General features: G+C 39.2%; 1 protein-coding gene across 8 annotated transcripts in view; it reads left to right on the plus strand.

Annotated features, from left to right (window-relative positions):
* Window positions 1-26,739, plus strand: part of PCCA (propionyl-CoA carboxylase subunit alpha) — a 435,625-nt gene that overhangs the window by 59,988 nt on the left and 348,898 nt on the right. For all 8 annotated transcript variants that reach the window (XM_048854281.2, XM_048854288.2, XM_048854316.2 and 5 more), the window contains 2 exons: window positions 21,430-21,543; window positions 25,679-25,732. In XM_048854281.2, the coding sequence (XP_048710238.1) occupies window positions 21,430-21,543; window positions 25,679-25,732 (168 nt within the window). The remainder of the gene's footprint in view (window positions 1-21,429; window positions 21,544-25,678; window positions 25,733-26,739) is intronic.

Genomic DNA, 26,739 nt, shown 5'->3' on the forward strand with positions numbered 1-26,739 from the left:
GAGTGGCAGTGGTCAACTCGCCACCGTCCTCACGGCCAGGTAAATCGATTTAAGATACGCCGACTTCAGCTACGCTATTGGCATAGCTGAAGTTGTGTATCTTAGGTCGACCTCTTCCCCTCCCCTCCCCCCCCCCCCCCAGTGTAGACGGGGGCATAGAGAGCAGAAGTGGCTTTAGAAGGGGTTCATGGGTTCAGTTGCATCCATAGAAATCATGAAACCAAGGGCGCAAACACACCCTTTGCAGGGAGAAGGGCAGGGAGCCGTGTTCACTCCTTTGCATGAGAAGCCATGTGTGGCTCTATAGCCTGGATCCTTTGTCATGGTGCTGCTATTCCTGGCCATGTTCACTGTGCAGTGATATCAGCTGCATGCTGCTATGAAGGCCAGAAGGGCAAAAATCTGCCAGAGGGGAGTTGTGGGGGGGTGGTGTGGTGTGGATGGTTGCCTCCATGTGTCCAGATCTCCAGGTAGCAGGAAAAGGGGTGCAGGGGACTGGGCTGAAGGTGAGGCCTTTTCCTGCTCTGAGCAGCTGCATCTGGATGCTGAGCAGATACGCCTCCCCCTATAATCCTGGGCGGGGTCTCTTGTCACCGTGAGTAATTGGGATCAGCCCTTAGGTGACTGTGTGCAACAGGCCCTGCGCTTAGTTGGGTGCCGGATGCTCCTCTTCCGCTGGTACTCTGCTTGTATCATAGTCTTTTTGTATTTACTTTTTGTTTGTTTCAATGTAATGTGATTATATTAGAGTTTAATATGGTGCACCCACTGAATTGGGAGGCTCCATCCACCACTGGCAGAGTTCATCTCGCACAGAATTCATAAGCTGTACAGATAGATTACCCAGATCATCACAACTTGTACAAGAAGGACCCCCATGATATGTGTTAACTTTGTGCGAGAGCAAATGTCACCCTGAAGATCTATTGTATACTCTGGTGGTGGTGGGGAGTGGCCATGTCAGAGTGGACATGCCAGCATGTCTATGCATCAGCTGTGCTATGGGAGGGGTGTCCATGACTTCTCTGGGTAGGATACAGATTGAGTGGGTGAGTGGTGGTGTCAGGGTGACCAGATGATGTCCCCATATTATTGGGACCATCCCAGTATTAGGGGATTTGTTTTATATAGGCAACTATGGTCTCCTCTCCCCCCCCCCCCCCCCCCCCCAAAAAAAAAAAAAGTGTCCTGATTTTTCACATTTGCTATCTGGTCACCCTAGGAAGTGTGTATGTGTGCACTAAAATCCATGCTCACATCAGTCTAGTGGCTGAATACCTTGTGTAGAAAGGGGTAGGGATGAGAACTGAGTGAATTTTTTCTGTCATAATTTATTTGCTGAAAAATGCAGTATTTCACTATTTGTGAATTTGGGTTGCATTTGGGGAATGGTTTTGCCCCCCCCCCCAAAGTCAAAACCATTTCTTTTTGACACTTTAAAACTAAATGATTCAACGTTTCATTTTGATATTGAGCAATTTTTTTCATTTATTTTTATACTTTTTTAAATAAACGAAACATTTAATTTCATGTGAAGTAATCTAAAACAATTTTTTGGAGGTTTGTGTTTTTTGTTGAGTCGTCCCCATCCCCCCCCCTGCGGTTTGACCACCAAATTGAAAAATTAATTATTCGCTCAACTCTAGTAGAACCATAATAGCTACTATTCCAGTTAGCCACTGAGGGGCTGTGATTCCCGATGGTTTAACGTGAATTCCATTTAAAGTTTAATAGAAAAAATAGAAAGATGTTGTGGTTTGATATGTTCAGAACTACTTGAAACTATACTGCAGTCTTCTCTTGTTCAGATGGAAAAATAAGATTAAGGGTCACACTTGAATCCATAAAATGCAACAGCAAGGTTGTCAGTTGTTTTCATTTTCTGCCATACTGGGCCTACAGATATCTAGGGCTAGCTTCATAATCTGTACCTGGATATCTGTAGACTAGAGGTTGTTGGAAATTTTCAAATGAAATAGGACCAATCCCGAACTAAATTTTCAGATTTAGTTGGGGATTGGTCCTGCTTTGAGCAGGGGGTTGGACTAGATGACCTCCAGAGGTCCCTTCCAACTCTGATATTCTATGATTCTTCGAAACTAAGTTTTTGTCAGCAAATGCTGTTCTGATCAAGTGAAAAGTTTGTTGGATCTGTTTACAGATCCAAGGAAATGTCTTTGTTTCTATTTGATAACCTCAATTTCAAGGTTTCAGTTTCACAGCGGCAGTGACACTGATAAAAATGTCAATTTCACATATTTTTATTTTGGGAACACCAGGTTTTGGTGTTTTCAATGAAATTTTCAGTTCTTGAGAAATTTCAGTAAACTCAGTGTCATTGCCAATTGGAAAGAGAACAAATTTTTTGTGAACCAAATCCCCTGAGTTTCAGCTAGCTGTGTTGTAGACACAATACAGCAGAAATGAGAAGAATTGTATATAATAGGTGTATAGACTTCTGACTTCCATTGATTTCCGGCTTCTAAATATCTTGGTGGATCTGGACCTAACAGTCTTTCTTCTGAATTTTGTGGTTTAGTGGTTGACACTTAATCTTGTTCACTCGAAAAAACAAAACATAAAGTCACATTTCTCAAGTAACTTGCTGAGAAATTAATTGGAAGAAGCAATAGTGTTAGAAGCTGACTAGTGGATAGGGAGGCAAAAATTAGTGCATGTTTGTGGCAAACTTTAGGGGGCCTCCATACAAGTAAAGGAAATTTGTGTACTAGCTGATTTTAAAAGCAGTTTCTACTTCTGAAGAACAAAAATTAATAAAACCGAGTATAGAATCCAAATAAAAAACATGCTATATATTTTATAGAATGTTGCATCTTTACTTCATAAACAACATAGTTTATATAGGTAGTATTTATTTATTAACTAGTATACTAAAGTATATAGGGAATATTCTACAGAGACATTGAGTAGATATGACAGTTGACTTTTCGTTTTTCTTAGTGGATTCAATTACTATTCATGAAGATTGTCCGTAATATTATTTTTGCTTTTCTACATATACTACTTTTTTTGTATGCTATGTATTCAATTATTTAAGGTGACTGTATTGCTTCATTATGAAACTAGAGACCAAATTTTAAATGTACAGTATCTCTTTTGCCATTTACTGTGCAAAGATTACATTATATGAACATCATATAACAAGGCATACTCCAAATTAAAGTCTAATGAAATCCTAATTCTCTGTGAACATGGTCATGACAATGGTGATTATTTTGAATAAAGAGACTGAGTGACTACTTTCCTTCGATCTTTGTTTTCCACATTATGTAGTGGGTTTTAATTAAACTGCATAAACTGTTATAACGTGGTATTTATTTTTGTTTGAACTGTCACATGGGGGGTAAATCATATAATACAGCATACTCATATATTCCTGGCTGGTTGTGGTATGTGGGTTGTTGTGTTTTTGTTTTTTGTTTGTTTGTTTCTTTAAACTTACCAGAACAGTAATGAATTAAAAGCTTTACTTATCCAAAACTTTAAATGTAGATTTAATTTTCATATTTTTATTTTATCACTAAAGACATTATCTTAGTGGTGAATTTATTTGCCTTTGTTATGGCTAATACATCTTTAATTTATAGAGCTACGTAGGCACCCTGAATTTGAAGTACCATGATTTTCTATCTGTGAAGCATAACTTAAAAAAGAACATGGAAGATATTTTTGCGATCTTTCATTATTCTAGAATTTTCACTTGATCTTCATTGCATAATAATTTGATGAATGTTAATGCTAAATCCAGTTTGATTTTCCCATAATGCAGTTTGCACTCAAAGTCTAACCTGCGTTTCACTTCCACTTGTGGAAGGTTTTGAGGATAGGTAAGCTCTCAAATGAATATGGAAAATTGGTTACTCAAAGTGACAAGAAAAGAAAATACATTTTATTTTTGTTTAACACTGGAAGATCTCAGTACAGGCAAGCAGATGGACCAGTGGGTATCATGAACTTTCCTGCTAAAATGGCACCAGCTATACTTGATGGGAAAACTTCCCATTTAATTTCTTTCTATAATTGTGGAAAAAACTTCTTTATACTGAAAGACCATTGCTACAATAACTTATTAGGCTAATGAGATTTAAGTAGTATAGGTTGCTGTAATATACTCCTGGCGGAATTCTATGCCCCCCCAAAAAAATTCTATGCACAATATGCTAAAATTCTGCAAAATTCTGCCTATTTTATTTGTCAAAATAATACTTATCAGCCAAGCTGCCACCTCTCTCAGAAACCTGACACAATGAGTTTTCCCTCTCTCCACTGGCTTCTTCATTGTCATTGGCTCACCTTTCTGGGTTTCAGGTGGCTTTCAGCCCAAAATGCAGGTGTGCTTGTAGCCGACCCACTTCAATGGTGGGTCAAGGGGTAGCTCAGGCTACAAATTAGTGAGGCATTTCTAGCAGCTGGACGTAGGACAGGATTTTCTCTAGTCGAGTCCTCGCTTTCCTAAAGTCAGGATTCCTTCTACACCAACTTCTTCCTTTTAAAAATCCTTATAAATAGCTAGTAGTCCTAGCTGTTATCTACTGGGAAATTAACCATTTTCAAAAGTATTAAGGGAAGGTGTGGAGTAGGGTAGTAGTGGGAGGAGGAAGGGAAATTGGACTGAGGGAGCTAGTAGGTGAGTGTGTTCCATTCCTGGGTAGGGAATTGACTTAAGAGCGGTAAGGAAGGTTGCTGCTGGGATCTTCATTTGCTAATAGGCAAGTGCTTGCCATACTCTTGACTTCAATAGTTTATAAATTTTGTCGAAGTTTCTATTCACCTTCCATGTTGAACTGGGATGGAGAATACTGAATTTGTGGTTTTCTACTTTTCTGCATTGTAGAAGGCCAAACTGCGTCTCTGATGTTAATCTTCAAAAATTTTTATTTGCATTTTACTTTCAAATCTGTTGAGTGTCTTGGGGACAAAAATATCCTTGTAAACTTTCAAAGTTTAAACAAGTTTTAGTTTATTAATTTTTAGTTACAATAACTATTAGACTTCTGAAAAACTTGATATTTGGCTCTTGTTTGACCTCTTAAAAATGAATTGTATCTTTTTAGGCATGTCCCTCCTCCCTCCAGTGTATTGTACGCATGTTAAAATGTATAAATATTTGACATTTATCATGTTAAAACAAAAAGTCAACAAAATTCATGAAAATCTCTACTGAGAGCTGCATCTTACGCAGGTGTCCTGCTGCTTGAAATATGACTCCTGGTGTGTATTGTACTCTTAGCCCTAGGATTCAATAATGAGATTGAGTGGTATCTTGCGTGAGCACTCCTGAATGATTGACAGTGAGGTGATGTGAATCATCATTTATCAAGATATTATCGTGCCTACCCTTGATAATTTCTCCCTGCTGTCTGGGGAGGTGGTGAGGAAAGATATGACTTTGTGATGTCAAAGTAATTAGTGTGTGTTGGTTTCCAGCTGAACAAACTGGAAGCTAATGATCAGGTAAATGAAGATAGACTACATTAGTGTAGACAAAGTAGCAAGGACCTTGGGGAAGAGTTTATCAAAATTTCATGGGGGTTATTTGAATGTTTTACATCTAATTGTTCAGTTTTATTCATTCAGTTATGAGCCATAGGTAAAATTCCTAACATAAGAATACTTCACCAACTAGCCATTTTGTTTCCATGGCATTTGTTGATTTCTACATTTGGTTGAAGTGTGCCTGCTTTAGGATTAGAGATATCTTACTGTTTTCATAAAATTTGGATACTTGCATACAACAGAGGGAACTGCTAGTTAAATTGTATTAAAGAATCATAGCAAGGGTTGTAAGGGGTTTTATATATGTGATAAAGTACTGAAAGTCACCTATACTTTTCGCTTTTCCTGTATTTCCATCTCACACTTGGTCATTTATTCTCTTAAATATTTTTGGGTTGCTAGAACACTGAACGCACATGGATAGTCTTGGATGTCTCTGTGGCCTTTGTAATCTGCATCTGCAGTGTCACAGCAGGTACTTAACAAAGATAGTGGTTTCCTAATGCAATTTAAAAGTAATGGGATGCATAAGTCACTACTGAAATATTTATTTCTAAAAACCTATTGTGTGCATATTTATCATAATGTTTCACATGACAGTGAAGTTACAAAACCGGTTGAATATAATTTAGCTACACAATCCCTTAAATCATTGGCTGGTGGCCACAGTGTGGTACACTTACTGTCGGCAATTAATCTCCATGTTAATTAACTTTCTGCAAAATTATCAAATATGCTTGCTTTTAAAAATGTCTTAAATTTACTCCTATCCATTTATCAATAAACATGTATTAACAGTATGTCAACCCTCAAATTTCTTCATGACTAACCAGCATTATTCAAGGTAAATGATCTAACTAAATGCAAACAGAATTTAAGTAACTTTAAGAATAGATTCCTGTTTTTTCTCTCCAAGATTTCCTTCATTAATTTAATTAAACCATCATTGCAAAATCATTAGGCAGGCTAGAATTTAAATATATGGCTTTAGTGTATGTTTGTATTTTACTTTTTTGTGTCCCATTCATCCCCCTCCTCCTCCCCAATTCTTTGGTGAAAGTGAGTAGGCTAGAATCCCTGTCAGGAATTTGTCCACATTAATATGGCTCATCAGAGACATTATATTTAATTGGAGAGCCTGTGGTATAGTAGCAGGAGGCTGAAGGGAATTATTTAGCATTAGCAATGGCTCATCTGGGAGTTGTGCACTAATCAAGGAGCTTGTGTGTTAGCTGTGGGGATGATGGGAATTATGACGATTATGACATGTTAGCACATGTCTGTATGAGAACTGGACAGGCAATGAGTTAATCAAGAAGTATATTAAATGGCTCTCATGCTGTTTCCTTATTACTCTGTATCCTGTCTGTCAGGTTGTGTACTTCAAAAACCGACAAAATTGAATATATGGTTTTTGCAGGTAAAGTAGTTACCGTTGTTTCCCCCACCCCCCAAAAAAAGAAAAAAAAACACTCTTCTCTCCATGCTTTTGAAGCATATGCATATAGACTTTTTAACCCTTTTTAAAATGGAAAGCAATTCACATATTTCAGTAAACTATTAATATTTAACACTTGGCAGCTACAGGCAAATAAAAGCATTAATCTTTTCCACCATCAAAATGCTCCAAACCTTGCGGAAAAAAATTCCCCTTAGCTGTAGAGGGTGGTCTGTTTGTGTGCCAGGTAGACCCATTCTGTGCCCAGCATGGGTAGAGGCATCCATTTCATATCTGTCATGAAACTATCAGTTAGAAATGCTAGAAATGTACGTGTTTCCAGGAAATAGAACTAATAAATTGAGTTCATTTTAAAAAATAAATTGAAATGTTGTCTAAATCCGCAAGCGGACTGGATTAAATCTGTAGGCAAACTTATCTTAGAGTTACTGTAGAGATGAGCTCACACAATTTTTTTTATTATTATAAGCACTGCCAAATTTAATAAAACTTTCTACCAAACTGTGACCTTCATGTATTAACTTAATTAAAGCAGTATCATGGATAGTACTCAAAGTGTTAACCTGTAGGAGGTTGTTATTGAAATCCATTATCTATGGAGTCAGTATTAGTGGTCAGCAGCATCAGAAGTAAAACTGCAAGTAAGACACTCCCTTGGGTGCTGTGAGCTCAGCAGGTTAAACTGTCAAAGCTTCTTAAAGGACTGATAGTTAAACCCCCTGGAGTTATAGGTAAACCAATCATTTGCCATCAGCAGGGAATATGACTTTATTTAGCAGGCAGAAAAAAATTAAATGGTAACAGGAAAGAGGATTTAGTCAGAACCCTCATATTTGCAATACTAGGTTATGTATATACTGTGTACTTTGGCAAATCTTCCTTAGAATTCTAGGTTTCTTTTTTTCTTCAACAGGAAATTAGTTATTTTAGCAATGTTTTATAAAATAAAGAGATTGAATAAGCTGTTAAGTCATATATAACATTTAAAAGTCTATGCATGTTGTAAAAAAGGAAGAAAAAATCGCCTTTTTAAAAAGGGGGGGGAGTTGTCAATATGTAGAAGTCCTAATTTATAGGAAATTGTTACAGAAAGGAAAATAGTATAAATTTGCAGACATAGGTTTACTGAAGTTTGTATATATCCTCTTTATGAAACGTTGAACACGTTATTTATTGATATTTTTTGTACATGTTTTAAATATATTAATGCTATTCTGTACAGGCCATAAAACATACATGATAAATATCACGAAGGTAACATTCTTACTAAAATTTTTGTATTTCCACCTTTATTTTTTATGTTTTAAACATGCAACCTTATGGTCCCATAGGAAGGCAGTTGTTTTGCATTTATGTTCCTTGTTTCTCTCTTTTGTAAAGGAAAATGATTTTTTTAAACTGAACTGTAATATTTTAGATGGTCCCAATTAATCTATAAAGCTAACACTTCTGATCTGAAGTGTGTAAATGGAAACGAGAGCTGAGCACATGCTTTTGTGATGACTAGTAAGAGGTTGGATCTGGGACTACGCTAAACTCTAATAATCTTGGCAGTTGTCTGCTGGGAATGCTCCAAGTGATTCTCTACCCACCCCCCCCCGTGATTTTATGACACTTTAAACTGACCGTTTTCATTTTTTATACTTCACTGTTGGATTATATAGTATTCCAAAATGAACACTGTTTAAATATCAATGACCTGTTTCTGCACCACTTTCAGACTGGTGCAATTCTGTTGAGCCATACCAGTGAGATTAGATAATGCAATGGACAATAAGGCTCAGCTGTTCTTGAGCTGAGTCTGCTGAGGCACAACTATGTGACAATATTTTTACCTTGGGAATTTGTTCAAAAAGCAAGTGAAAAGGGGGAGGTTCGGGTTTATAATGGAAACTGCTCAATAAACTTAGTTGTATTAACTGTAACATTGACTGCAAAATGAATACAGTATTTTTTGGCAACTTTGGAGTTTCATTGTAGTCATGATCAGAGAATCTCAAAAATTTGCTGCTCTTGCAATGACCGCAGGACTTATAATGTGGGGAAGGAGGATTGGAAAATTCTTTTTTTGTAAAGGCTCTGTTGTCTGGTGCAGAAGGGGCTGGACCCTGGCCTCTCCCGGGCCCTGGCTCATCTGACCTCTGTTAGGGCATCTTGTGCCACTGTACAGGGTAGACTCACCCAGTGGTGGTACTAGCACAGCAAGGACCAGAATTTGGAGAGAGGACAGTGGGCCCCAGGCACTGTCCCTCCACATGTGCTCAGCAGAAGATAATTCAGCCTGGCCCTAAAATTTGAGGTTGTGGTAATGATCAACTAGTGATCTGTAAACCCGTTTCACCAGTGTTCCCTTACACAGCAATTACAGCATTACATGCAACTCCAGATACAGGCTTGCTTGTTGACTTTTAGGTCTACGGAGAGATGGCAGTGTGTGTTTGGGCAGCATAGCGCAAACTCTGTAAGTTCTGCGGTGTTATGGGTGAAACAGAGTCCAGTATAATGATATAACTAGCATTGTTTAGCTACTATATGTTGCTTATAAAACTAGAAAAAATAAAATAATACTGCATGAAACAGCGTTGTTTGTCGTGTCCCCCCCCCCCACCCCCGTTTTCTAAGGCTCTGTCTGCACTACAGCTTTTATCCATGTTTGTAACTGGTTGGTGACATGGTTGACTGAAAATGGTTTGTCCCAGCTAACTTACATGACTCCGTTAATAACTATGACAGTGAACCGTGTTTTCCCTCCTTGCGCAACTACGTGGGCTGTAGCATGATGGTTATCCTGTAGCTTGGTTTTAATGCTGTTGTTTCCTAGGAGAAAGGGGATCCCCTAACTGACCATGTAACTGGTGAGTCTGGTTCTTCCCCTCTCATATCTGGTAGAGATTCTAGGATGCATTTCCCCATATGATGCTCTTTGTGCTTGACTGCTAGGTGCTCTGTGGTCACCTCCTGGAAGGCGCTGTGCAACAGCTACCTAGCCTGTAGTGGAGTACGCTGGTGCAAATACAGTTAGATCCTGTGGTAAAATCAGACCACATATACTGAATTGTGTTGACTTCTTAGATGCATGTCTCTGCCAGCTATGAAACTCTACTCCTGTAAAATATTTACTTTTTTTAGAATGTGGTTCTACTGTGAAAAGTTACTCCAAAAACAGCATGCCACCCGGTTCCTGGTTTACCGTGCTCCAGTGTCTTCCAAAGCACATTTACTCGGTTGACAAGTATAAAGATGGTTTTTGTAACAGCCAGTGTTGCAAACTCTTTTTGGGTTCTGAAAGTCAAGCTGTGTTCTTTCTTGCTTTTACATCAGCACTAGTAATGAAGATTCTGCAGGCCTATATCTGTCCTCAGAATGCTATATGGAACTCCATTACCTTCAAATTCGCCCGCTAACTTCATTAACAATTCTGATGCTTCATGAGCCAGAAAAGAACTCAGCCCAGTCTCCTGTAATTCTGTTGGTTCTGCAGGACTAAAGAAGTGAAGAGTATCAAAATAACTGAAAACACACATGGAACAAATCTTTTGAATGAGAAGGTAACTTTTCAGAGTAGAACAACTCTTTGAGCACCATAAATGCTAAGCTTCAGTGAAAATTGTATTGTGAGGTCATAGTTTAATAAGACATTTAGATATCGGCTTTAAGATTTTGGTTTAAGAAGAATGACAATATACTGAAGCACAGGAAAAGTTTTTTTATATGAAGTACATTTAATGAATCAAAAGTTTGTATAGACCGCTGTGGAACAATGGCTTTCCTATTTAAAAAACAGTGTACTTGTATGAATATAGTTTTGGATGGCATTCATCTTTAAACATGAGAACAAACTGGTTTACTATTTAAATTGAATATTATATATAAAAGACATCACAAATATTCATTCACTGAACGCCAAAAAGGATGCCAGGTGCTACTACACGCCTGGTAGAAAATGTCCTGGACCATGCCCAAAAAGCTTATAATCAAAGGCACTGATTCTGTAATTTAGTCTGTGTGAGCTGACCCTACATTTAACTCACTGGTGCTTTGAGAATGAGTGCAGGGGTCTGCCTGAGAACAACTTGTAGCATCGGGGGGCTAAATTTTTGTGGAAATTTTCTGGTGGGTGTTTGTGGGTGGGTGGGTGTTTGTTTTGTTTTAATTGCCCTAGTTTACATAGACCATCTCAATCTGTGCTCAGGCAGCGTGACTGCAATACTACAAGGTGGGATCACACTTATTACTGAAACATCTCAGGCAAAAGTCATGGGATAATTGATAGGATAGAACTAGCTTTGTTATGCAGTACTGTTATTGATGACATTGGGTAAGCATTCTGTGGTAAAGAGTGAGCTTGGCTACAGTGCTCTAGAAGGTCATGTTGCTGCTTATGAATTAGTTCTGACACAGGCATGAGCATAACCTGATGCAGGCTTTCTTCCCTTCCAAAGAACCACTGTGTCAAATATGATTAATTTTAAGACAGTTGCTTTATTCACTCTACTAAATATTCATATTTATTTAAATAAAATAAACCATTTTTATATCAGACTTCACTAAAGAATCCAAAAGTTGGAATGTTTTTTTCCCCATATGAAACAGGACATTTCTGTCACAAGTAGCTTGGGATGTTCACCCTTTTTTGACTTGCATGCATTTAAAGTGCATATCTGTTCAAAAGAATAACAGTCCTGCCATGCAGAAGGTATAGGCTCTCAATATGAAGCAGAAGCACAGTGTTTCTTCCCTACTTATTGTATCTTCCTTTTTAAAGAAGGATGACTCCAAATTGGGCATTCCATCTACTCTCATAGTTAAAATCTGTGGGTTTTGGCCCCTCTCTAAAATCTGGACGCACCACTAAGCTAGCCTGAACTATGGGATAAGAAAACTGGTTTTACTTTCCTGACTATTTGGTGTGAGACTGCTAATCAAGGACCTGCTCCTTAAGACTGCTGGGCATATTGTCTTTTATTGAGTAGTGCCATTGGCTTGGATGGGACTACTCGCATAAATAGACGCTGTGCACCAAATAAGTGCTTGCAGGACTGGGCCCTTGAAAACCAATTTTACTAAAATTACACACACCTTTTTTGTGTGCAGACTCTCAGTTTAGATTGTTTACGCTTCAAAATAGCACTGCAGTTTGATCTACTCATGATGACTTCAGGCTTGACTTGTTTTATATGCATAAATGAATTTTATGTAGGTTTTTTGAAATGCTGACTAAAAGTAAGTGTGGAATATGTGCGATATTTGTACTAGTAGTCTTTCACAGTTCAGCTTCTCACAGAGTTTAGAAATAATTCCAGTATTTCATGTTAGGGTTAAATACCACCGCACAATTGAAGAGCTCTATGTAAGGTTGAAAGCGTCTCTCTCACACTAACAGAAGTTGGTCCAATAAAAGATATTACTTCACCCATCTTACCACACAATTATGGCATTTATCTCAGTGGATAGATAGGGCTTTAAAAACTATTTAGTATTCTAGACTGTATTTTCTTTGTGTGTGTGAGACAGAGAGAAATGAGATATATTTTTTGCAAAGAAGGGAATTCAAACTTAATTTGCATTGTTTATTATTTTGGAGTTTTCCATGCCCATTTTTTTTTTTTAAGCTACCTTACAAAGGGTTTACTCATTAGCCCCATTTTATGGTTTGAATTAATTGTAGTTTGTCTCGTTGAGCTGTATTACTCAGTTTGGGTCAATTGAGTGAACCCACTTATATTGGAACAACATCCGTTGGTGCGTAATACTGATTTGGACTAAAAAGGAGTATGACTTGTTTGATTAGATTTTTGTCCAAACAACAGTCAAGATCCCATTTATTTAGCATACCAAACAGAAGTGTTCTGATAGAATTATCGTTACTTTTCAGATCTGGCAAAGACTGACTGTATACAAATATGAAATATGGTAGTAAACTATAGAATCCAATATGGACAGAGGGAGTGGAAAAACTAGCAGCCACTTAGTGTAACCGTGTGTCCTTCAGCAGCATAAAATTCCGCATACGAAGACCTGCGGATACAAAGGGTGACGTAGTCTGAAAAGCTGGGACACTCAGGAAGCCCAGACATTTATCTCCTGAGGGATTGGGTGGGTGTGGGTGTTTTTTTTAATTTTTTTTAATTAGGCATTTGCACTCAAATAATTGGCATCTGTCATATGGTAAACATCAGCAGCTGTCTGAAGTGCAAGACTTGTGTGAAAGCAATGCAGGTGATATTGGCACTTTGGATTAAAAAGCTGATCAGATATGTGTTTTCCCTCTTTTCCACCCTCCCTGCAAATTAACTTTCACTTTTTACAAAGAGTAGGTGGGAATTACCCTAAGGAGAATGAAGAAGACACTTCTGTGTCATGCCATGCCACCTATATAAATAAATATGATCTGTGTGAAAGAAATGAAGGCCTTTATAGTCAATGTATACTTGTTGTATTATAAGCTATAATTTACATTAGGCATCTGACTTTAAAAGTATTTTCATTTTATAGACCATAAACAGTGTTGAAGTCAAGTTATAAGTGTTTCCATTCAAGTTGAAGTGTTCACATTATATATATGTACACCCACTTATCCCCAAAAGTTTCCATATTTAGAAAAATAGTTTTGGTCACTGGTTTTGAAAACACTGTGCTGGGGTGTGTGTGTGCACACATATTAGTCATTTGGAGCAATTGAATGACTTAATGGTGAAGAAGACTACATTTATTCTGCAAAGTTAAACTCTAAATCTCAAGAGATTGTATATAAATCCTGGACATAAAACCTGCCACTTGTGACCCCCTATCCTATTGTGTTTCTATAAATAAGATCTATAAATAAGGGGCTATCTGCAGATATGAAACTAGGAAAAACAAACCATTCTCCTTTTCCAAGACAAGTCACTGGGACAATTAGTCAACACAGATTGGGTATGGCATAGCTGGACAACAGTGTGTACTGGCATCAAATCATACAAATATTTTAGTACCTTCTATTAATAGTAACTAGCCACAACAACCTAGAAAGTTATCCAGATGAACTGTGCCAGTTACTTCTTCATAGATTTTTGGATCAGATTAAGTGTCTTCAGTATCACTTTCTGGAATTTTGGAAACAGTGCTTCCTGAGTTTTCTGCAAAAGAATATTCGGTCATTAAAGAATTTCATCTTTGAAGAAGTCTTTGTTTAGTAATCAAAGGTTGTGCTTTCTATTTAACCTTACTGGATGTTATGCACCCTCGTTGGGTGCACTTGCTGTTCGTGGCACCTTGTCTTGGTTGCTCTGGGGATTAGCACTGACGAGGTGTTTTGCCCTCCTCTGATGGTGTCTCTCCTGTCGTCCTCTGGCCAGCTGCCACGCAAGGGGCTTCCTCTTTTTGACTTGGCCCTCTGGTCTGGTCATCATGTATGTTTCCCCTCCTGGGTGGTGTATCAAAGTCCCTCCATACAAAATAGCAGTCTTCCCTTTACTACTCTGACCGTGCCATTCCTGCAGTGGTTATTAGGGGAACCCAGATCCACCTTCTACTCCAGGTCCCAGCTCAGGAGCCCCCCGCCACATGCTCCCTGAGCACCGGGCCGGCCCCAGCATTGGGCTGAGCCAGTGCAGTCCCGTCGTGCCCCCCTCCCCCCCCCGGCCAGAGTTTAGCTGGGCCCAGAGTTACGGGCAGCCTCCCCGAGCACCAGCTCCTCCTGACCCTGAGGGCCCACTGAGCAGCCAGCCCTAGCAGTGCGGCGAGAAGCGGGGAACCTTTGGGGGTGGGGAGTGGAGTGGAGGAGGCGGTGGGGGTCTCCAGTTGTCCAGCAGCGGGTCAGCGGCAGCGCCAGGGAAGGCTATTATAGCTGCTGCCTGTGTGTAGTGTCCTGCTGCTGGAGCTTTTCCCCGCCACAGGGAAGGACGCTCTGATGGTGGGGAAACGCTCTGGTGAGGTGTGTGTGTGTGTTGGGAAGGGGATGGGGGTGTGGGAAGGGAGGCAGCGGGGAAAGGCTCAGGCAACTCTCTACTCCTGAAGCCTTTCCCCAAACCAGGGCCTTTCCTTACTGCCATGAGGGGCTCTAGCAGTGGGGGAGCTGCTGAATCCTTTCCTCATTGCTTCCTTCTCTGCCAGAGCCTTTCACTGACACATGTAGCTACTACAGACTCCTGCCAGTGGAGTATAGGGTAGATGTAGCTTTATTGGCTGAGTAAACAAGGAACTTTGTCTTCTGAAGAGGAATTGTATTTATGGCCTTTTCATCATGACAGTGCTGCTGTTGTGAGATTTATGGCTCCATGCTCTTTATAACATGAAGACTAGGGAGAATAAACGCATAGATTGTAGTTCTTTTCTAGCGTCTAAAGTATCTTATTGCATACGTGGCTGCTCTCGTGAGTTCTTAACTATAAAGATGTGATATGTCCAAAAGTTGTTTGTTCTGGAGGATGGCAATTCAACTTGGAGTTGTTGCCACTAACCCAGGAACTTATCCTTGCAACAAAGCCCGTTGCCAATTGTGCCCACGTATCTATTCAGGGGACACCATCACAGGGCCTAATAACATCAGTCACACTATCAGAGGCTCGTTCACCTGCACATCCACCAATGTGATATATGCCATCATGTGCCAGCAATGCCCCTCTGCCATGTACATTGGTCAAACAGGACAGTCTCTATGTAAAAGAATAAATGGACACAAATCAGATGTCAAGAATTATAACATTCATAAACCAGTCGGAAAACACTTCAATCTCTCTGGTCACGCAATCACAGACATGAAGGTCGCTATCTTAAAACAAAAAAACTTCAAATCCAGACTCCAGCGAGAAACTGCTGAATTGGAATTCATTTGCAAATTGGATACTATTAATTTAGGCTTAAATAGAGACTGGGAGTGGCTAAGTCATTATGCAAGGTAGCCTGTTTCCTCTTGTTTTTTCCTACCCCCCCCCCCCCCCCGATGTTCTGGTTTAACTTGGATTTAAACTTGGAGAGTGGTCAGTTTAGATGAGCTATTACCAGCAGGAGAGTGAGTTTGTGTGTGTATGGGGGTGGGGGGGATGTGAGAAAACCTGGATCTATGCAGGAAATAGCCCGACTTGATTATGTAAAGAGTTGTCACTTTGGATGGGCTATCACCAGCAGGAGAGTGAATTTGTGTGGGGGGGTGGAGGGTGAGAAAACCTGGATTTGTGCTGGAAATGGCCCACCTGTTGATCACTTCAGATAAGCTATTACCAGCAGGACAGTGGGGTGGGAGGAGGTATTGTTTCATATTCTCTGTGTGTATATAAAGTCTGCTGCAGTTTCCACGGTATACATCTGATGAAGTGAGCTGTAGCTCACGAAAGCTCATGCTCAAATAAATTGGTTAGTCTCTAAGGTGCCACAAGTACTCCTTTTCTTTTTTAGAGATCAATACGTGGCCATGACAAACTTTCACAAGATCAGTTTTTCCCCTTGTGTGGTGATGGGGCATGCCTCACAAGCTGCATTTTTGGCTGTGACATGGCACAGTTCAGGTGGCATGCTTTTTTAAAAAAATAAAAAACATGCATAACTTGCCTTTTCTTACAGTGTAAGGTTTCATGTCTTTGGCCCTACCAAATTCAGGGTCCATTCTGGTCAATTTCCCAGCCATAGGATTTTTAAAATTGTAAATTTCATGATTTCAGCTATATAAATCTGAAATTTCATGGTTGTTACAATCTTACTTCAAGATTTGTAAAAGCATTTTCCATTCGGATGTTTCTTGGATACTTAATTAAAAAACATTTAAATAGAATGATTATGCCTAAATAAACTTCTCTTATGGTTGAACTACTAATTAAATATAGAATATTTTCCATAATGGATTTGTCATGGATGTGGGGATTGGGAAGAAATAATGCTGTGGTTGAGTATAATCTGTTGATTGATGTATGGATCCACACTCACAGGAGTATCACAAACCCACATGGTGTCACAGGTTGCTAAATTTTGCCTTTAAATCTGAGTTAGCTGAAAGATGTGTGGTATCACATGTTGCTAGATCTTTTAGCTACCCTTTTGAAGAAACTCTAGTGTCTTATGCCAACCATGACACGAAATATTTAGTCATTATGAAACGTGTTCTAGATATGTTAATTTTGGAGAGTATAAGCAGCTTGTACATAGGTGTAAGACATGACTTGGTAAAGTATCAGTTTGTTTTTTTGTTATGTTTTGTTTTGTGTCCCCCCTCCACCCCCCATTAGCTACTTAGGACCCTGTATCTATTTGAAATACATAGGTTGGAGGGAGGATAGTTCAACGTTGTTAAAGTTTAGAGCAAAAACGGTCAGGCACCTCAAAAACATACATTCTTCCACTTGTTGGTACTGTCCACCTGTAGAGCTGAGATTAAATTGATGTTCTAATAATTTAAACTAATCAAAGTCCAAACAGTTTCAACAGTTGTTTAAAAACCAGGTTTTTTTTTTTCATTTGAAAGTAAATGAAGGGAAACAATTACTCCCTTGCAAAGTTTAGCATGAAATAAGTTATGGCTAAATTTAAAAAAGAAAACCAAACACACACTCAGTATAGGCATTTATAACTGACAAGCTAAAGCAACTTGAATTTCAGAGGAGACTGCTGAAATTCACAATGCTTACAAAGAGAAAAGTATTGGATTCTTCAAGAAATGTAGAAAATCTGCATGTATGTATGTTTCTGGTTTCTTCAGAGAAGGGACCTTGCAGTGTTACCGTGCATGTCTTTGCTCATCATTGTGTGGTAACTTGAAAGGTGCTTTTGTAATGTAGATACAAATAATGACTTTGTAATAGTTACCTGTAATTGTGGGTACTCTGTAGGTTTAGATATTAGTATCATATTTCAATATAACTTGCCATATGTTATGTAATTTATTCATGGTACACTACATGAACAAACTCATCATCACACTGATCCAGTGTGTTACATAACAAGTAAAATGCCTGCCTTAACAGGTATTAGAGGGATAGCACATGAATGCTAGTATGAAACTGGTCTTTAAAGTTGGATGACTAGAGCCAGTAAATAATCAGCTATATAAAAGGTTCATGTCCCTTCAGTTACTCAATTCCTTCAGTTACTCAAGCGGCTGCCATTAAAGTCAACAAATGCTGACATTCATGCCAGAGGGTGGCATGAAAAGCTCTTTGGCTTCACATGCAGAGAGTCTCTGCTTTGTGCGCCATGCCAGAGCAGAACAGGCAAAATGAAACTAATAAAGGATGTTGTCAATTCTACTTTTTTGCTATGCCTACACATGGGGTAGAGCAAAGGAGGGGGAGGACTGAATTGATGCTGAACTCTGAGCAAGGGATGGGAAAGATGCCAGCAATTAAGGAAAATTTGGGGGAGGTGGAGGGAGAAGGGAAACAACCAGAAAACAAGGGGGAGGGGGAAAAAGAAGTGAGCAGGGAATGCTAAGGGAGGAGAGGAGCTGAAAGAAGAGAAGAAAAAAGGAGAAATAAACACAGAAATGTCACTTTTGACTCAGTTCACAGTAGTTCTAATGAATGCAGTTCTGTGTTTGAGTGTCTGTATCGCTTTTGTGGGTTTTTTTTTTTTTTTCCTTTTGGTATTCAAAAAAATGATCATCTAACTTTTTGTCATAAGATTATATGTTACTGTAAGGAAAGCCTCAATCCTGCCAACATTTACCTGCTTAACTTCACTCACCTGAATAGTCTCATTTAAGTCAGTAAGATTACATATGTTCTTAAGTTTTAAACTTTGTACATCTTGACAAACTGGAGAAATGGTTGAAAATAAATAGAATGAAGTTCAATAAGGACAAATGCAAAATACTGCACTTAAGAAGGAATAATCAATTGCACAGATACAAAATAGAAATGACTGCCTAGGAAGGAGTACTGCAGAAAATGGATCTGGGGGTTATAGCGGTTCACAAAATAAATAAAAGTCAAAAATGTAATGCAGTACTATTGCGAAAGAAACAAACATCATTCTGGGCTGTATTAGCAAGAAGAAGGAAGGAAGAGTCAAGAAATAATTCATCCACTCTATTCAGCACTGATCAGGCCACAACTAAAGTAAATACGTCCAGTTCTGCGCACCACACGTTGGGAAAGATGTGGACAAATTGGAGACAGTCCAGAGAGAGAAAAATGATTAAAGGTCTAGGAAACAAGACCTATGAGGAAAGGAGGGCGGGGGGGGAATTGGGTTTGTTTAGTTTGGAGAATAGAAGAAAAGGCTGAGGGGGCACATGATAACATCTTCAACTATGTAAAAGGTTGTTGTAAAGAGAAGGGTGATAAATTGTTCTTTCTCCACCAGGACAGGATAAGAAGTAACGGACTTAAATTTCAGCAAGAAAGATGTAGATTAGACATTAGTAAAAAGTTCCTAACTGTAATAATAATTAAGCACTGGAACAAATTACCAAGGGAGGCTGTGGAATCTTGGTCACTGGAAATTTTAAGAACAGGGTAGACAAACACCTGTCAGGAATGTTTGTGCAGGGGACTGGATTAGATGACCTATTAAGGTACCTTCCAGTCTATGGTTCTATGGTAAGGATGCATGCAGGTTTTGGACCTTAAAATGTTCTTGCTCTTAGTGCTTAATGAAAGCTAGTGCATAAATTAATTTTGGCAATGTTTGTTCAAAATAATATATTACAATCTAAGAATTGTTTTCTGTGTGTTCAAATAGACATTATTAAAATCTCCTCCATAAAGACTTTATTTATAAAAAAGAAAAAAATAGGTATAGTTGAATAACTACATAGTAAAACTTAAGTATTTGTCAGAAGCTGTGATGGTTCACATGTGGTAGATTAGAGATTCCAGAAAGTGAGGTGTGTTTGTAGATCCTGATTCAGGGAAGTATTTAAGTGCATGCCTAATTTTAAGCATGTGATTAGCCCTACTAATTACAATGGGACAAATCATATGCTTAAAATTAAGCATGAATTTAAGCACCTTGTTGAATCTGGGAATTAGGGTTTAATTCTCCAAACTAACTCTTAAAAGCCTGACTAAAAATGAGAAACAAAACTCAGGTTCAGAACAAACGCCCCTGTTACATCAGGAAATTGTGCTTCTGCTAAAAATGTTTTTACCACGTCGTCTTGAATGTTTGCTTCTCAAGCAAAATTTTGTGCCATTAAAATATTTTGGCTGCCTCTCTTGTTTTATATATATCTTCATGTATGTGTGCATTTCTCTACCATCTTTTTCCTTGAATAATCCTGTAATATGCAGAGGCAACATAAAAAGCAAACTGTTTTTATACATCACCATGTGAATTGACAACTTCATACTCTATTTACAATATAACATTATCATGCTGTTGGAGTAAGACTCCTAAAAGAAAATAAATCAAGGAACTGAAAGTATTCTAAATTTTGCTACTTACTTTCATGTATTTTAATGCCAGTGTCCAACAGCTAACTGTAATGTGTTAATTTAAAAAAAATATTTTGGCTGTGGTGTTTTTAAAATATTACATGGAAGAAATAACAAACAGGTCTTCAGGTGTGTTGGATTTGTACTAATGCTGGAATGCCAGAACTGATATGTTAACATAGACACTGGCTTAAAAAAAATATTTTAATCATTTTGCAAATTGCAATTAAACGTTTCTCATTTATCAAATGTATGTATTTTTTTGAAAAAGAAAATATGTAGTTAAAAATCACCTTGGGACTCCCAAAGCAATGCAAAGATCACTGCTTAGTTGCAGTTTTATAACTTCTCTCCCAACCAAACGAAAACAACCTAGTGTGTTATGCAGATGACCCATTTACATTTCTCCAAAACATTTCTATTTAATTATTCCTATAAAATGTGGGGAAAACTTTCTTAGACTTCTGTATGTTAATATTTGACTTAAAAATGTATTTGACAATTGTACACGTGAATAAGGATACAATGGATCAGGAATCAAATATGAGCCTGCTTAAATAATTTTCAAGATTTTCTGGTTCACGTGTAGTGATATTGAACTCTTTAGTCATAGGCTTTAATTTGTGCATGGTGCTGACCTGATGCTGTGCAGGGACACTCACTGCATCCCTTCATTCAATTCACTCTAATTATCCCCAACTTCCTGGGGAGCCTGCTTGGAACTGGCCATGAATGTTTGTTGTTAAGTATTAAGATATTAGGCTACCCTGGTTACATGTAACAAAGTAGTTTTAGGCAGTGAATTTACATATAGATGATCAGTACAGGAGGCTGAAATTATATTTGTCATGATTTTATTTAATCAAATACAAAGTATATATTGAAATAATAAAACATTTTGACAGTGACTTAAGCTTGGATCAAATGAAATGTGATTTAATGTTACTTTGAGTTCTTGTACATTGATGTTTAATTTCAGTGCACATTTTAGAAGTGGCTATGGTATGTTAATTATCTTTGAAACAATCAGATTTGTGTGCATATTTCAGGGTGGTGGTAATTATTTTTGCTGGGAGCATCTGTTAATGCAGAATTTTGCCTCTTCAGGTTCATGTGAAAATGGCGGATGAGGCTGTCTGTGTTGGCCCAGCTCCCACCAGCAAAAGCTACCTCAACATGGATGCCATCATGGAAGCCATTAAGAAAACCAGGGCCCAAGCTGTGAGTCTGAATGAGTCTATCTGCTGCAGCTGTTTCATATATAGAAAGCAGAAAAGCCAGAGTTTGTATTTAAAAAAAAAAAAGTGATTGAATATGCTATTCCAGTTAGTTCATGTCACATGAGTTAAATGTGGCCGAAATCGCTACTGGAAATCAAAGGCTTTGTAGCATCTGGCAGTTCTGGTCGCTGATCCTGCAGGTGGCTGCTGGATTCAGCTTTCACACCAGGGAGCAGCTTCAGTTCATTCCCAAATTTGCTTGGGGAAAAAAAACCCAATTAGTTTTGAGCACTAACCCTTTCCATGCCATAACAGCTTTTTTCTGATGTTTTTATAAATTGTGTCCAAAAAAGGCTTTTGTTTAAATTTGTTTTTAATCATTTTTAAAATTACACACACAATTACACTTGTGAAAAGGTAAATGGTGCATCCAATAATTATTTTTGTTGTTTCATAGTGTTCCACAAAATGCACATTAGCATAGACGGGTAAATATGGCTCCTGTTGTCTGCCCCCCTCCCATCCCAATGGGCTAGAGATCCAAAGTTTAACAGTGATTATATTGGAAAAACAAACATACGTATAACTGATTGGAATAATGCTTTTTGCTGTGGTACCAGTGAATTAAATGCGTTACTATGTACAAAAACATCTTTAAATTAAAATTTGATGGATGGAATCAGTCAACACCAGTAATTACCCTGGAGTGGCTCAGTTAGTATTACTGTTTCTTTTGAAATAAATGTGTTTCAGTATGGTGCTTGCAAAAAAACCAAAACAAAAACCCTTTGAAATTAAATTTACAAATAGTACAGATGCTTACACTGTTTGAGACAATGAAGATAAAAATAGTTTATTCTATAATCTTTAGTCTGTCAGAATGTTTCTTTAGTTGACAGTTTATATAAAATAAAAAGTGCTGTTTTTGTGTAAATATGCAGAATTTATATTAGAGTGAGGATAGCACGTGGGGATACATAATTTTGATCTGAGGACACATTGCTTTCGTCCCTGCTGAAAAAGCAGAGCACATTATCCCATTGATCACTGGCAGTGCTAGGAACATGAGAGGTGGTAGAACTTTTAATGGTAGACACTAGAACTACTGTTAACATCTTATGCTAAAACAATTTTTGGGAGGGAATAGGTGGGGCGGGTGGTTTAAAGAGGAATAGAAAGGGTGTGGTTGAGGATACATGTTGAGATATCTGTAGTAGGAGAAGTGTGGCAAAAAAAGAAACAAAAAAGATCATAGAATATCAGGGTTGGAAGGGACCTCAGGTGGTCATCTAGTCCAGCCCTCTGCTCAAAGCAGGACCAATCCCCAACTAAATCATCCCAGCCAGGGCTTTGTCAAGCCTGACCTTAAAAACCTTAAAGGAAGGAGATTCCACCACCTCCCTAGGTAACGCATTCCATTGCCTCTGTCACTAGGTTGCCTCCCTCATTCAGTAAGGGGCCCACGCTTTCCTTGACTTTCTTCTTGTTGCTAACATACCTGAAGAAACCCTTCTTGTTACTCGTAACACCTCTTGCTAGCTGCAGCTGCAAGTGTGATTTGGCCTTCCCAATTTCACTCCTGCATGCCTGAGCAATATTTTTATACTCCTCCCTGGTCATTTGTCCAATCATCCACTTCTTCTAAGCTTCTTCTTTGTGTTTAAGATCAGCAAGGATTTCACAGTTAAGCCAAGCTGGTCACCTGCCATACTTATTATTCTTTCTACACATCGGGATGGTTTGTTCCTGTAACCTCAATAAGGATTCTTTAAAATACAGCCAGCTCTCCTGGACTCCTTTCCCCCTCATGTTGTTCTCCCAGGGGATCCTGTCCATCAGTTCCCTGATGCTTTTCAAAGTCTGCTTTTCTGAAGTCCAGGGTCCGTATTCTGCTGAGCTCCTTTCTTCCTTGTGTTAGGATCCTGAACTCGACAATCTCATGGTCACTGCCTCCCCAGTTCCCATCCCTTACTTTTACTTCCCCTACTAATTCTTCCCAGTTTGTGAGCAGCATGTCAAGAAGAGCTCTGCCCCTAGTTGGTTTCTCCAGGACTTGCACCAGGAAATTGTCCCCTACACTTCCCAAAAACTTCTTGGATTGTCTGTGCACCGCTGTATTGCTCTCATAGCAGATATCAGGATGATTGAAGTCTCCCATGAGAACCAGGGTCTGCGAGCTAGTAACTTCCGTTAGTTGCCAGAAGAAAGCCTCGTCCACCTCATCCCCCCTGGTCTGGTGGTCTATAGCAGACTCCCACCACGACACCACCCTTGTTGCTCACACTTCTAAACTTAATCCAGAGACTCTCAGGTTTTTCTGCAGTTTCATACCGGAGCTCTGAGCAGTCATACTGCTCTTTTACATACAATGCAACTCCCCTACCTTTTCTGCCCTGCCTGTCCTTCATGAACAGTTTATATCCATCCATCCATGACAGTACTCCAGTCATGTGAGTTATCCCACCAAGTCTCTGTTATTCTAATCACATCATAATTCCTTGACTGTGCCAGGACTTCCAGTTCTCCCTGCTTGTTTCCCAGGCTTCTTGCATTTGTGTATAGGCACTTAAGATGACTCGCTGATCGTTCCACTTTCTCAGTATGAGACAGGAGCCCACCCCTCTTACGCTGTCCTGTTCGTGCTTCCTCCCGGTATCCCACTTCCCCACTTACTTCAGGGCTTTGGTCTCCTTCCCCTGGTGAACCTAGTTTAAAGCTCTCCTCACTAGGTTAGCCAGCCTGCTTGCGAAGATGCTCTTCCCTCTCTTCGTTAGGCAGAGCCCGTCTCTGCTTAGCACTCCTCCTTCTTGGAACACCATCCTGTGGTCAAATAATCCAAAGCCTTCTCTCTGACACCACCTGCGTAGCCATTCGTTGACTTCCATGATTCTCTATCCGGGCCTTTTCCTTCACAGGGAGGATGGACGAGAACACCATTTGTGCCTCAAACTCCTTTGTCCTTCTTCCCAGAGCCACGTAGTCTGCAGTGATCCACTCAAGGTCATTCTTGGCAGTATCATTGGTGCCCACATGGAGAAATTGGAAGGGGTAGCAATCCGAGGGCTTGATGAGCCTCGGCAGTCTCTCCATCACATTGTGAATCCTAGCTCCTGGCAAGCAGCAGACTTCTTGGTTTTCCCAGTTGGGGCTGCAGATAGATGACTCAGTCCCCCTGAGGAGGGAGTCCCCGACCACTCCCACCTGCCTCCTTCTCTTGGGAGCGGTAGTCGTGGAACCCTCATCCCTAGGACAGTACATCTCATGCCTTCCAATCGGCGGAGTCTCCTTCTGCACCCTTCCCGCAGATGTATCATCTAGTCCACTCTCCGCATTAGTACCTGTGGAGAGAACATGAAAATGGTTGCTTATCTGTATCTGCATTGCTGGTACATGGATGCTCTCCTTTCTTCTTCTGGAGGTCACATGCTGCCAAACTTCTTCACCGTCCTTCTGTACCCACTGCGCAGCCTGCTCTGAATCTTCAGAATGTTGTGTCCGGAGAAGCATATCCTGATGTCCGTCCAGGAAATCTTCAATTTCTCTGGTGCAACGCAGGGTCAATACTTGTTTCTCCAGACCTTGAACCTTCTCTTCCAATATGGAGACCAGCTTGCACTTTGTACAGACAAAGTTGCTTCTGTCCTGTGGAAGAAAGACAGACAAACATGGCACATCCTGTGGAGGTAACAGCTGAACACTCCCCATCCATATTACCTTCCTTCTAAGAGCTTCTTCAGGTGCTGTAGTAACTACTCAGAGAAGCCTGCAAGATGAAAGCCTAAGTGGGCTCTCCTCTCTTAGCATCTCCACTGTTCACCGCTCAGCTGGTTCGCAGCTGACTGGCTTTTTATTCTCTGATCATATCTGTGCCTCTGGAGACAGTGCCTCCCTTCTGTCAAAGACAAGACGTGCTGCCTCCAGAAAAGCCAGTTCAGACAATGCATGTTAACAGATGTGATTCAGGAGACCCAAATCACTTAACCTATGCTGAGGACAATCAATCTTGAAATGTTGAACTAATTTAAATAATTGGTGAGAGACTGTCTCACCTTGACATGTCCAACTGTCTGTGTATTGATTTCTAGTCTTTGAAACCTGACAAATTTTAAAACTCACCTTGGTTTTTATTTTCAAAGGTCCACCCAGGATATGGATTTCTTTCAGAAAACAAAGAATTTGCCAGGCGTCTGGTAAGGTGTTTTTTGTTTTTGTTTTGTTTTTTGTTCATGAATCTTTTGCAAAGCACTGGCATGGGAAGGTGTCATAAATGCAGTACATTAATTGGGAGCCAGTGTCTTAGAAGACTGAGAACATTGTTGCAGCATATTTAGAGATTAAACTGCACATATTCCAGAACAGCACTCTAACATGAAGAGATGGATTGTGATTGAACATACCTGAAATATCAAAATATCAATTCATAGAACACTTAAAGGTTATATTAAAATAAAGGGATTCTGTCACTGGGGGAGGGGGGCATTTTAATGGTATGTCTGGATTTTTGTGTTCTGAGAAGTGGATGGTGAGGATGTTGAAAGGATTTTCCCATTATAAATTTTATAATATTACTGAAAAGTATACATTTTCACATGTAATTAACTATGTTTTTATAATACAAAAGCTGACTGAATTTATTAAATTTATTTTAATGATTGAACCAAGGACTTAGTTCTGCCAATACTTTTATTAGGACTATTCAGTTGCATAAGAGTTTTTATGATTGGGCCTAGAATGAAAGAGCCAAATTCATGGTGAGGAGCTTGATTCTGCATCCACTGAAGACAATGGTAAATCCCACATTGTTTCTAGTGGTGTAGGATCTGGTAATTTAGTTTTATTATAGTCTGCTTCTCAACTTTCAGTAGAAAATTGTTCTTGTCTCCTTGGACCCAGAGAGTCATTAGAGCCAATGGGCAGAAGCTTCACTGTTCTTTACAAGCAATTCCTGTCTCAGACTTGACAAATTCACTACCCCTAATACACCACTCATAATTATTATTGGACGCATGTACATGTAATATGTCAGGAATAATGTAACTATACTTAAAACTATGCCTTAAGGTCTTGTCGGGAAAGTGAGTTATCGGCAATCATGTGTCTCTTTGCTGGCCAATTCAAGCAGGAGGGAGTTGACGCTCCTCTCTGCCTAGCTGTTTATGTAATGTTGCAATGGTAGACAATTGAGCAATACAACACA

The sequence above is a fragment of the Caretta caretta genome, chromosome 1 (genome assembly GCF_965140235.1).
Source record: "Caretta caretta isolate rCarCar2 chromosome 1, rCarCar1.hap1, whole genome shotgun sequence".
NCBI classification, from domain to species: domain Eukaryota; kingdom Metazoa; phylum Chordata; order Testudines; family Cheloniidae; genus Caretta; species Caretta caretta.